At 32.1% G+C, this 13,920-nt stretch overlaps 1 protein-coding gene across 3 annotated transcripts; it reads left to right on the top strand.

Moving 5' to 3' along the window:
* Positions 1-1,791: 1,791 nt before the first annotated feature.
* Positions 1,792-13,423, top strand: LOC148622261 (DNA repair protein complementing XP-A cells-like). 3 transcript variants are annotated; one of them, XM_088571976.1, is made up of 7 exons: positions 1,792-1,929; positions 5,235-5,355; positions 5,647-5,759; positions 8,296-8,401; positions 8,868-8,946; positions 10,485-10,602; positions 12,319-13,423. In XM_088571976.1, the coding sequence occupies exons 1-7, from the start codon at positions 1,902-1,904 to the stop codon at positions 12,468-12,470; spliced, it is 717 nt and encodes a 238-aa protein (XP_088428102.1). In that variant the 5' UTR covers positions 1,792-1,901; the 3' UTR covers positions 12,471-13,423. The 3 variants fall into 3 exon arrangements, with proteins under 3 accessions (XP_088428102.1, XP_088428101.1, XP_088428103.1); XM_088571975.1 differs by having other exon boundaries at positions 8,868-9,033; XM_088571977.1 differs by lacking the exon at positions 1,792-1,929 and adding an exon at positions 2,442-2,864 and having other exon boundaries at positions 8,868-9,033.
* Positions 13,424-13,920: the final 497 nt, after the last annotated feature.

The following is a 13,920-nucleotide window of genomic DNA, read 5'->3' as shown; positions in this document are numbered from 1 at the left end:
ATTAATACATATATTAGGCATGGTAGTGTATGGGCTATTGCCTTTAGATGGAATTGAAGTTTTATCTTCTTAGTAAAACACTCTTAAATTGTTTATTCAGGATATTTGCCTGAGTCAGTGGGTCACTGTAGAGAAGGCCATCATTGCCTCTCGATGGGGATATACCAATAGTCTTTCGGTCTTTTTACCTTTAATATATTGCCAAAAGGATTTATCATCCAATTTGGGGCTGATTACTTCATCCAAATAATTACGCAGAGCTCTTCTGATTTCTCTCTGGGCTGTGGCTTTTAGTTTTTATATTTATTTTTATGCTCTTTCTTTCCTGCTTTTTTTTTGCTTTGTTAAATGCTCTCCTTTGTTTTTTACATAATTTATCAATTTTACTATTAGCCCAAGGATTAGTATATTTATTCTTTGATTCTTTGACATTTTACTAGGGATATTATCATTGATGATTTTACAAATACCACTTCTAAATTTACTCCACCGTTGATCAATAGTAAGCTCTGTTGTTTGACTAAAAAGGTCTGAAATATATGACTTAATAATTTCTTTAATTTTATTTAAGTCTATATTTTTCCATAAATATATTTTGTGTAGACATTGTTTTGCCCTTATGGGTTTACATATTGCATTTGCTAAGAATATGTTATGGTCTGAGATACCAGGGATGGATTTAATTTTACTTACCAAAGATGGTTCATTGGTACAAAATAAATCTAAAGTATTACCTTTCCTGGTTGGAAAATCGACCATCTGGTCTAAGTCAAGATCGTTTCCAGATACATTTCATTGAATTCTTTTGCATTTGTTTTAAATAATTTATGTCAGAACTTGGTGGGCGATAAGCTGAGACAATAATCAGTGATTAATCCTCTGATACGCTTATTTTTGCCGCTATTAGTTCTATACTTTTGCTGCCGTATACTTGTTGACATATGATACCTTTTTTAATTGCTATGACAACACCTCCGCCTTCTTTATCCAGGGGGTCCCGACGGAATACGTCCTCGAACAAGGAAGTAGGAAATATCTCAGAGGATAGGACATCATTCTTTAACCATGTCTCATTACCAATTATTATATCTGGGTTTGATAATGATATTAAGTTTTCAATCTGTGCCACATTATTTTTACAACTTCTAAAGTTTATGTTTATGTTTGCCTATTTATTCTCTTATTTGTTTTATTGACAGTTGTTTAAGGTTTAGGTGATGATGTTAATGCCTGTTTTGGATTTGGAGATGATGTGCTACTGGATCACCAATACTCTCTGAAGTTTCATGTAGGCTAATTGAATAAGCTGAGCTATCAGAATCGGATAGACCGCAAAATGAATTATTTGCCAAAATGGAATTCCCTGATGAATAACAGGATTGAAAAATAGTTTTTGAATGGTTTGGCGTGTCACATACGGGACATATCCATAATACTGAAGAACCTCCATACCTCTCGTACGTAGAATGGGACATATAGACACAACCTACATGACACCAATTGCCACGGTTATCGCACACAATGGCATCAGATTCCCAAGTGCACTCATTGGAGCAGATTGTGCAAGGATAGCTAGATTCATCTAAATTTGTTGTCCCGAGTTGGTTTCTACTTGGTTACTAAGCAAGAAATTTATTGATAAGTGTACATGCATTTCTGGATTGTACATTGTTTTAAGGAAATTTAATGACAGGTCTATGCTTACATCCTGTTTACGAAATAATGTACAGCCATTTTACTTCCATCCGAATTTCTATTCGGTTGAATTTTTAGGGACGAATTGACTGTGGAAACTATTTAGACTCTCACCGTACACGTAGTTCCACTCCCCCGCCCAATAACCCCCTTCTGTGATTGCCTAACTTTTTATAAAATTCTTAAAAGTGAGAAGAGGAATTTCAATGGCAGAGAATTCGAAGCTTGATGAAGGTATCTTATTATATGAATGTCAATTACAGTTTAGATGAAAAAAATCAATATGAATAATGCCGTAATTCCTTTTGTGATTCGGCGCTGGAGATATTTCAAAACAAAAAATATCTCCAGCGCCGAATCCCAAAAGGGAATAAATAAGGCCTTTGATAAGTTTGATGTTCCCTGGTTATAAAGAATTAGTTGTGAACGGTTATATAATTTCAATTTTCTTGTCAATCATGATTAATATGAGGCAGGTGTAACCTGTAACTGTAAGAGGATGAAGTTAAATAGTATGTATATAAAAAAACTTCTTGTTGCTTTTTGCCCCTCTTGTCATTTTATCTAGACATCTTGATGGCTTTGGTCACTTCTCGACATATCTTACTGCTAATTAGTTAGACCATAGCTTAGTGTTTGTACTTTCCGTCTTTTTGGCCAGAGCCTGCAAGGCCTATTCTTATGGCATGTCTGGGTGCAAAAAAAAATATCTGAATTAAATAATAATTGAAGACTATAATAAACGTTTTTTTATGTTGTCTTTTTTTTTTTAAAGTGCGGTAGTATTTGCATCCGACATAAGATATTTTAGAATCATCTGTTATTTTCAGCACTGTGTAAAGACATGAAATAAAACTTAAATGTACATTGCATATGAATAAAGGAAATAATTGAATCCAAATAGCATGCCTGAGATTTAATTAAAAAAGAAACTCCCCAGCTTTTAAGAATTATCAAAAATAAAAATCCCTTTAGACTCTTAATCTTATACATTTATCAGGAGCATACGTTCCTGGCATAATTATAAATGTATTTCATTTATTAAAAAATGCTGTTTTCTCCATTGCCACCCTTGTAGAAACAGAAATACATCTAGCACAGTGTAGAATATAGAACTGCCTTAACATGCATCAGTGCTACAGTGGACAGATGTGAATATTTTCAAATAGGTATTTCCCTATTGTTACCTCATGAGATTCTATTTTTAGCAAAATTTTCAACTGTACATTTGGGATCCAGACCAAGTTAATGATAAATTGATGTCATTATTTTTCAGTAAATAAATTTACTATTGGTCTCTCAGAATTTCATTGGTGACACGGTGACAAAATTGCCCACAATTTGTTTAAACTCATGTCTGGTGTACAAAAATAAATGATAAATAACTTTTTATGTCGTAATCGTTACTGGCATTTGAACTTTCATGCTTGAGTGGTCAAGAGATCGACATTTATTCCACGTGCATGATTAGTGTAATTAGTGATTGTTTACACAAAATTTTGACACCTGTTGAGAGTTATAATTAGGTTGGGAGTAATAGAATTGTCACTTTTGCCATTTGAATAAATGTTGGGCTTACAACTCTTAATATTTTTTTTGTGCTTTCAAAGATTTCAAGTGACGAAATGAGACTGGATTATTTTTGTCATTTTGAAAAGTCTTTCATCATTTACGAAAATGATGAGCGCTAGAAAAATCACAGGATGCTCCGAAAGACATGACTTCCTGTCTGACTGAGTCAGGCTCTCAGTGCTCCCAAGCTATGAATTTTTTTTTCACCTTCAATACCATTTTGAGGACTTAGTCCTCTATCATGGTCTATATCAAATTCTTATATGACCACAATTTTTTTGTGTTCATATAATTTGTATGGCACTGTCATTTTAGTTGTCATGTTGTCTGTAGACACTTAGGTTTTGTATAATAGTATGAATATTATTTTGTTGATCCTACAACATTATGAATATTATTTGGTTAATCCATAGATCTGTAATTGAAGAGATTAGCAACACATTGAAATCATGCTTTATCACGTGGCTGGAGATGAAACTTGATTACGTACGAGATTCATGTATGTAATAAAAGTTACTTCCAAGTACTTTTAACAGGGACTTTAATATACACCCCTGCATTCAAGGATCACTAAAACTGTCTGTTACATGTCAATGTCCCATTTTAAAACTGTCTTAATGCCATTTCAAACATTAATTCTGAAGTTTCTTTAATAGTTGAAAAAGTTTTATTGGACACAAGATATGGTGTTAAAATATCAATCATTATATCTCAATATTTAAGGATCATAGACCATGTAATAAGAGTATAATTTATTTTGATATGAAATACTTCAATTCCTATTTTTTCCTTTCTGTCAGCAAGTTGAAACATAAAAATTTCTTTTGGAGCAATTCTTTGACCACTTATGACAAACATAAGATTAAATGTGGAGTTCAAACCCATTATTTCCTGTTTTCAAGCTTGTCTATAACATTTTAAAACCTCAAAAAGTTAATTTTGACCCCCGAGACTAAATAATGATACTGGAAGAAACTACATTCTGCTGAACTTGAGTATCATAGCCAAAGCTCAAAAACCTTAACATGTTTGGTTAGCTCAAAATCTGAATTGCTTTTGACAAAATTCATGCCAAATAGTACCAATCTGAATATCAATACCTAAAACACCTGACAAATTTCACACCCGAGCAAACATGAACTGCCTGATTGAATCTACTCCAAGTACAAATATACCTTGAATAAATAAAATAAGACACTACAATACAAGTATAATCTATACTGAAATATGAAATAATTAATACAAAGAAAATGTACAAGTGAACCTATAAATATATATACATATCAAAATACCACCTTACCACAGTAACAACAATTTCTTGTCAAGTATGTGAGATGTGAAATGAAAACTCTATGCTTTAGAGCATCTGGAGTGTTACCACATAGAAATAAATACTTAACTATTGGAAAATCGAAGTTGTCAAGTTTCTGGTAGAGTTCTTAAATTTCTTCCATTGTCTTTTTTGAGATGAAGGTCAAGATATGAGGATATCTGTAGTGTCTTTAGTTTCAAACTTCTTGCGATAGATGAGTTGAAGATAATCAGCAAATGGAAAATTGGTCAGTTAAAAAATGTAATCTTTATTGTGAAAACTAAAATTAGAATGCTGGGCTAACTTGCATTTGTTTTTTTTGCAGTAAACTCTGGATGCAGTTGGTCATGTAGGAATGTGGAAATGAATTAGCCAAATGATTTGCTTGTTTTTTATTCATTGGTTGTCTGAACAAATATATCTCTAGTCTTTGATATCAGTTGTATTTGGTTAAACTGCATGGTTACAAAAGTATTAAGTCTCCATTTTCTTTTTACATATTTGTTACCTTTGATTATTAAAGTGAGCTTAACTCATCCAGCAAGTTGTTTCCTTTGTGTCATGCAGTCAATAAAAATATGCCAGGAAGCATTATCAGGTTCAACTGAAATGGCCACATATTGAAAAATAAAATGATTTATTTCATCCTTCCTAGTTGAAGAAAAGCTCAAGCCTGTCCAGCTGGCCAGAATAGAAAGAAACAGACAGAAAGCTTTGCTGCTACGCCAATCAAGACTAATGAATAAACCTTATTCTAAAGACAAATGTGACGTTGGGTAAAGTTGACACATGTTTCAGGGCATACATTGTCATTGCAATATGATGCAGGCATTAGCTATGTAAACACTTTATCTGTTTAATTTAACATTTCATGATATGATATGGTGAAAAGTTATTACATATGCATATACAGTTTTAATTTTTTTTTATGTTTTAAAACATAACATCATTTTTTAGACTCAACAGTACATGTAGCATGCAGAATGTAACACAAAAACTTGAAGCAGTTCGATATTTAGTAGAACATATGAATTACAAGATTTGACCCAAGTTTTTGATCTTTTTAGACATAAAGTGAAAGGACCATCCCAGGTTATTGACACAGGTGCAGGATTCTTTTTAGAGGATGAGGATGAAGATGATGCTCTTTTGGCAAATGTACCTATAAAGCATGCACCTGGTGAGATATATATACACGTGCACTTGGTTATTCTTGATAAACATATGGTATGGCTTAGCATGAATTTGATCTTCAAAAAGTAGGATAATATGAACTTAGGCTTTGTAATACCTGGACTGACCCACTTTTCATATTGGAAATGTATGTACCAATTCAGGACCATTGCGGTTGTTTCCAATGTTGTGGTTTTTATACAATAGCGAAAAAAGATTGGGGTTGTATTTTGGTATGATGCTGTCATTGTCTGTATACACTTGGTTTCTTGTGATGACTTTAGTTGTAGTTGACCAGTTGTTATTAATTTTGACATGATTTTACTAACCATTAAAGGAAGGTTCCTATTTAATTTGGAGTTTGTGGCCCCTACCAAATTACTTTAAGAAACCAAAAAGGGTAAAAATAGTTGTTTTATGAAAACCCATGTAGAATGTTTGTTTTTCTTCAGATTTTTATAATTCCTTTTTATTGTGTTCCTTATTTAATTTTGATATCTGTAATTGTATCTAGCAGATTTGATGCTTTTTGCATTGTTTTCAAGTTATAAGGAGTCAAAAGGGGCCACACCTAAAAAAAAATCTTTATTTTTAGTCCAATTTCAAAATTTGTTTTTATTGGATTCTTTATGAAAATCCCTGCATTTTTCAGTTAGATTTCAGTTATCTCTTCAGGCTTTCGAGTTATAAGGGTCAAATGGCTCACACCTCCAAAAAACAGCTTTTTAGCTCACCTGGCTGAAGGCTATGTGAGCTGTTGCCATCACTAGGCATCCGTCGTTGTTGTCGTCGTACGTTAACAATTTCTCCTCTAAAACTACTGTGAGGAATTATATGAAACTTTGCTCAGATGTTCCTTAGGGTATCTTGCACGAAAGTTGTGTTTAGATTTTTAATCCCACAAAAAACATGGCAGCCGTTTCTAAAAATAGAACATAGGGGTCAGACTGTAGATTTTTGCTTATATCTCCAAAACCGTTAAGTTAAGCCAAATCCTGACGTGGGTGAAAGTGTTTATCATGATGAGATCTATCTGTGGTCAAATTTTCATTTTAATCTGTCTAGCAGTTTAGGAGTTATTGTCCTTTTTCAAGGTTTTTTGGCTATTTTTAATGTTATTTCTTTCAAAAATCTTCTCTGACACTATTTTACCAACTGGAACCAAACATTGTATGAATGTCCTTGGGGTATTTTGCACAAAAGTTATGTTTAGATTTTTGATCCGTCAAAAAACATGGCCATCATTACTAAAAATAGAACAGGGGTCAGACTAGTTTTTCACATATATCTCCAAAACCGTTAGTTTTAGCCAAATTCTGACTCAGGTAAAAGTGTTCAGCATGATTAGATCTATCTGTGGTCAAATTTTCATTTTTATCTGTTAAGCCATGTATTGGTCCTTATAAGTCCTACCAAAGTCTTCTTGGGTCAAAATAATTAGTAAACTTCTTGTTAAATTTATTGCTATTGAAAGACAAAATTCAACCAGGTGAGCGATTCAGGCTCCTGGGAGCCTCTAGTTTATTTTTTTGTCTGATTTATAAAAAAGAATGTTCATTGGAACCCTTAAGAAAATCCCTGCTTGCTTTTTTCAGTCAGATTTCAGATATCTCTAATGGTTTTCGAGTTATAAGGGGTCAAAGGGGTCATACCTCAAAATAATCGACTTGTTTATTTGTAGTCTGATTTCAAAACAATTTTTTTTATTGGATTCCTTATGTACATTTGTGCTTGCATTTTACAATCAGATTTCAGATATCTTGTATGGTTTCCGAGTTAACGGGTCAAAGGGGCCACATCCTAAAAAATTGACTTTTTTATTTTTGGTTTGATTTTGAAAATTTTTATTTGAATTTCAAATTTTGTGCAATTTAGTGTCCAAACCAGTTGCTGTGTCCATAATGAATTGTAAGTCCCTTTGCTTAAGTGTGTCAAAAACTGATATTGTGTCCTCACTTGCCCAAACTGTTCAGGTTTCGACCACAGCTATCATATCATGCTGCACTCTGCAAAGCTTTTTATTACCCATTATTGCCATTTGTTATAAAGACTTTCCTTTTGACTATTGGTTTGATTTTATCAGTGCAGTATTTGTTATCATCCTTTATTGGCTATATGGAGCAGAGCTATTTGTAATTAATTAACAACTTATTTGAGAATACACCCCCCGTGTCCTTATAAAAGATGTCTTGACCAATAGAGATGTGCAAGACTTCCAAGAACTACTGCTCTGCATTTGCCTTAAAAGTTAAAAACAATCACTTTCTGTTTTATTTACAGTATATGAATGATCAATTAAATCATTACCTGAAGAGTTATATCCAAAACCTGTCACAATATCAAATATGTGCTATTGAATTTTTTTTAAAAAGTAACCCCTGCCCCCACCCCACCCCCCAAAAAAAGCATATCAGTGTGTGTCATTTTATTGCCTTTTCATCAATAATATAACCCTTATCATTGATTTATGGCTGCTCTGTAGTTGTTCTGTGGGGTCAAACTAGAATATGATATTTGACATTGAATGTGCTTTCACTTTGTAGGTCCTGTTTTGACAGATGATAAAGTTTTTTGTGAAGACTGTGGTAAAGAAATGGTAGAATCATATTTGAAGACTCATTTCAATATTGATGTTTGTGATGTATGTAGGTAAGATATTCTAAAGAGAAATTTATTTAAGAAGATTTACTTTCTTCATATCGAAAATTAATTCTCTCGCTCTCTAGAAATTAGCTCACAAGATAAATTTGAAAATTTTGTTTGATACAAAGGTAGTATTTCATTAACATATGAGCAGTAATGATTGTTTAGCGAGGAAACATGTATACTTTTGATACTGGTTGACTGTCAGATTGATAAACAATACAACAACTTGTAGTGAGTAGACTGTCAAGGTTCATTCCCAACTACCTTTTGTAGGTTGACTTTGAGATGGTTGGCATATAGTAACATTACATGAACTCTCTGTAACCAATACTTTTTAATGAGTTTTAACCCCACTTGGCAAGGGACTACCATGATTTGCATTATCTTAAAAAGCTTGTTAATTATATGTATCTGTGAGTAAATAGCTTTAAATCATATTGGCATATAACTTTTTTCTTTATCTTTTTAGGCAAAATGAAGAGAAGCATAATTTAATAACCAAAACAGATGCAAAGACAAAGTATTTATTACGTGATGCAGATTTTGATGTAAGAGAACCCCCATTAAAATTTATCTCCAGAAAAAATCCACATCACAAGTCATGGGGAGAAATGAAACTCTTTTATGAACCTCAGGTCAGTCTTTGTACCAATTTATAGCAGTTGTTATAGACCCTTGGTTTACAAGTAGTTAATATTGATCCTAGTGTACACCTGTCCGTTCGTCAGTCCATAAATATTTTGTTATAGTTTTCTCTGAAACTACTTATCACAATCACTTGATATTGTACAGGTATGCCATATTGTGGTATTCCATTTCGGACTAAGGTGACATCAACTTCCTGTTTGATGACTTTGTTTATATTTTGACCATATGGTTACAGGGTGGGGAGAAGGGATATCTTTTAGTGAGCTTTGCTTATTTTATATTGGTATGCCATATGGTGGAATTCCATTTCAGACGGAAGCAACATCAACTTCCTGTTTGACGACTTTGTTTATATTTTGACCATATTGTCTTTGGGGTGGGAAGCATTGGGTATAACTTTTAAAAGAGTTTTGTTAACTTTTCTAGTTCAACTAAAAATATGGCATACTGATGCCTTTGCCATTGGACAATTTTGAGCCTATAAGGTAAATAATTTCTAGTCTGTAGAATTTCCTACATTTCCTCAGAATGTATTTTGATGAACATACTTCAAAATATAACAAAGACAAAAGTAGGTCAAAAAACTTAATTTCTAGATAATTGGGCCTTAATGTTATAAAAAATAATAAGATTTTTATAGATTTTATGGAGAATTATCTATATTTTCAAACAATTGAAAAACTGGTCTATGAAAGTATGTATTGAATAGAACATTTATCTGATATGTTTTAGATTCTTAAAGGAAAGCTTGTGATCACTAAACTTTTTTTGTTATCGATACATTATTTCAAATATCAAAATATCATTTAATTTCCATAGAACTTCCTGCTAATTATTCCCCCTGGAAAAGTGTTTTTTTAAATAAATGAATGTTGTTCTGTCACATATAGCTAAATTTTTATTAAAGTCATTTAAAAGCAAAGTGTTTATATCACATCAAGCACTACATGTATATGCTACCTGAAAATAGATATTTCTTTACAATTGTATTCACAGTGAACCACATTTTTTGCCAGTAGTTTATTTTGCAAATTTTGCAAGCAAATAAAATGTGAAAATAAATTACCACAAATAAGTCTCTCTGTAAAAGAAAACTTCTTTGAGAGAGTGTTAGATGTGAAATTAAACAGCTGTGTAATTAGATTGACAAAACAAAAATAAGAATCTGCAAAAATATATTGGTTACAGTAATAGGTATGATTGACCAAAAACCCAGACAGAAGATGTTATGTTCTTAAAAGGAGGCACACTTTAATAATTTTTAAAATTTTGACACAGTAGAAAATTACATTTGAATATATATTATATCAATTTACAAATCAAAATCATCTGTAATTTATCTACCAGTTATAGAGAGTAACACAAGACATGTTTGTCATCATTTATCTACAAAGAGAAGCAGTGATATATGAAATGAAAATTACATCTTTTCTTACAGGTTTACAAAAGAGCTATGGAAGTCTGGAAATCTGAAGAAAAGATTGAAGAAGCAAGGGAAAAGAGAGAAGAAAATAAAGAAAGAACCAAGAGAAAAAAATTTGACAAGAAGGTCAAAGGTGAAATAACATTGTTTATAGAATTCAGCATGAGTGAAAGTTGAATATCACAAAATATTAACTCCTTCATTTTAACTTCATAGCAAACAAGCCTTATGGAGTTCATTAACATTAAAAAAATTAAAGGGCTAGTTGATATTTCGTTTTATTCAAGTTTCACGAGTTGTAAAACTTTTATTTCTATGATTTTTTTAGAATTTTTGGCTGTTTGACATTCGGCAATTGTCATGGTGGGAATCCAAGAGATTGCATGGCACCAGTTGTTAAGGAGAACATTGCAAGAAATGTTAAATGTAGCTTTGGATCAGCAGTGTGACACAATCACACAAAAACCCATTGCAGAGGCTTAGTTTTTATATCTGTTGTTCATATCACATAGTCAATGATGCAGTATTGCAAATATATAACCATTTAAAAAGTAAATAAAACAACCAAACCATAGAGAGATTAAATTCCTAAGCATCTTATCATGGTGAACATGCCATACACTTTGTCATTGAAAATATAGATACACTTTCTTATCTAGATTCTAATACAATTTGCTACAGTTTTTGGTTAAAATTCTTTTCTAATATCATGATCAATATCATAAGCAATCAACATTATAACTAGCTCATCATAGATCAATGGTTGCTTCATTATGTGATTACCATATTTTCCGGACTATAAGTTGATATTTTTTTTCAAGAAATGGCCAGCCTCAACTTATCGTCCACTTCGACTTATATACGGATTTTTCAAGAGAAAATGTTCATTTTCAATACATTCCACTTGATTTGTTTAGTTCACTTTTGATTGCTTTAATTCAAAATTTTGGGTAAACTGCAATCAATGAAAGCTGTCACTCAAACAGTCAAACCGGTGATCGAACTCGAAGATTATTGATCAGTGCCGATATCCTTTATGAATGAATACGAAGAAGTTGATAAAAACGTTAAAATTTATAAACAAACTCCAGAAGATATGTTAACAAAACTAATATGTACACTGGTAAAGTTAAGACATTATTGAGTGTTCTGGAGTTATCAGTTCTTTCATATGGAAATTTATACCCATTTACGGTATGTTGTTACACATTTGCAAGTGGCTCAAATTATAATCAGTTAAAGTGTTATCTAAATGGCTAATTGCAACCAAATTTAAAGGTAACAATTTTCTTTATTGTATTTTAAAATACCAGGTAATACTGTTAATTGATTACGGCTCGTAATTAAGACCTATTTATCAAACTAATTTCCCACCAATTTCACTCCTGGGTGCCCAGGCTTGACATGTTAATGGTTTTGAACATCTGATGATCTAAGGCTTCAGAGCAATTCTATAAAAATTATTGACATGCGGACAAAGTACACTTTAACAAAAATACAAATATTAATTTGATTCAGAAATACTATACAAAGTAACATTGCTGGATAAAAAACAAATCTTTTTCTGCTGACACCTATGATAAAAATGCACACATCTGACCCTCGACTTGTGTATGTTTTTTTTCGTCGATTTTGGTCAAAATTAGGCGATTCGACTTATACTCCACATTGACTTGTAGCTTGGAAAATACGATAATCATGTTGAACATTTCAGTCTGCATTTATTAAAAGTACGAATAGTATCCTTTTAGAATGGAAACAATTCAATATAATACGTTACTTTCAGCTGAAATGTCTGATAAATTCCATTTTATGTTTCATTTGGAGGTATATCAATGATATTTTTCAGAACTGAGATTAGCAGTGAGAGGGAGCTTGATGAGAAAGGACAGGGGACCACATCAACATGAGTATGGTGCTGAAAGTTATGATGAGGATGAAGACGAATACAGCAGAACATGTCAAACTTGTGGCCATATGGATACTTATGAGAAAATGTGATTGAATGGTTCAACCCCATGCATACATTGGATAAAATAAAATGTTTACTGTATAATACCATATGGCAGGTTATTTTAGCAGTTGTAATATTTGATTATAAGGCAAAAATGTATTCGAAAAATTTTGGCATTTCCAAGTTCGGCTGACGCCAAGCAGTAAATTAAGTACTTTAACCTAGAGTTAATATTTTGCATTAATAATTTTGTGTTTTTAGACAGACCACTTAGAAAATGTCAAAATTAGCACCCTGTGAAAATTACCTGCTGCATGGTATGTATGAAGATAAATTACATGTGCTAAAATATTTATATATAACTTAAGAAGTACCTTTATTTTTAGTTGAATTGTTTTTCCTTAGTTATTTATACAATGATGTATTACAATGAGGGGCCTGATGGGTTATTTTCGTTTTTCGTGATCGGCGCATTTCACTATCATGATCCGTTTTTTCTACAAATTTATTTTTCATGAATGGTGACTAAAGCATTGTTCGTGAATTGTTTTCATTGGAGTTTTATGTTTGTTCTTCGTGATCCATTGAGTTGTCTTTCTTGGCTTAAAAAGTTGAAGTGGCACGATTTAATTTAAAATCTGGGAGAATTCAACATGTAAACAAGTAATGAGCCAGTAATGTATTTCATTGTAGCTTAATTGAACCAATCTACAACACAAACAACCAGGTTCTGAATCTCTATTATCGAGATTGATTGGGGATACTCTTTTTATATTTTTGTGATCCGTGATCATGGAAATTTACTTTCTGTAAATTGTGATTGACAAAAAAAATCAACTGGTGAATCATAATGAGACTGCCCCCTCCAAATCAGGCCCCTCTACTATGGATCAGGGATTATACAAGAGTTTTTTTTTTCAAATACAATGTTGAATTACTCTTTTACAAAGTAGTTGTCATATTATGGATCAATTCTTGCAATTAAAATAATAGAAAATATCGTTTTATACAGAATGTGTTATCCTGGAAATATGGAAAATTTATTCAATGCAATCGAGGCAATAAACAGACCAAATGTTATTTTTTTACACCAGTCTTTCTAGATAGGACATGTTGTGCCAACCTGACTATCAGCTGTTTACTCTAGAGAGCCTTAATTGCTTACCTGAAGAATTTGAAATCATGGGAATTTTCTATACTCACTCATTCCTGCCAACCACTAAGCCATACAAAAAGTGGACAGTTTGAAGAGGCTTTGAGGTCATTAATCCTATCAAGGTTCAAAATATATGCATCTGTAGTTTATTTTTGAAATTCAAAAGCTTAAATAGCCACAGGCAGCTATCTAATTTAATCAAGCAGAACATTAAAATGCATTGTAACATGAATCTTCTTTTTTCCTTTGATCTTTTTATAGAATAACATAGAGACGACAAGCATGTACCAAAATGTATGCTCTAAATTGAAGCAACCAAATAATATTGCATGAAAGGTCAC

The sequence above is a fragment of the Perna viridis genome, chromosome 3 (genome assembly GCF_037379345.1).
Source record: "Perna viridis isolate PV_CMFRI_1.1 ecotype Kerala chromosome 3, ASM3737934v1, whole genome shotgun sequence".
Taxonomy (NCBI): Eukaryota; Metazoa; Mollusca; class Bivalvia; order Mytilida; family Mytilidae; genus Perna; species Perna viridis.
The sequence above is the reverse complement of the archived record's forward strand: the minus strand, read 5'-3'. Positions and strand labels throughout refer to the sequence as shown.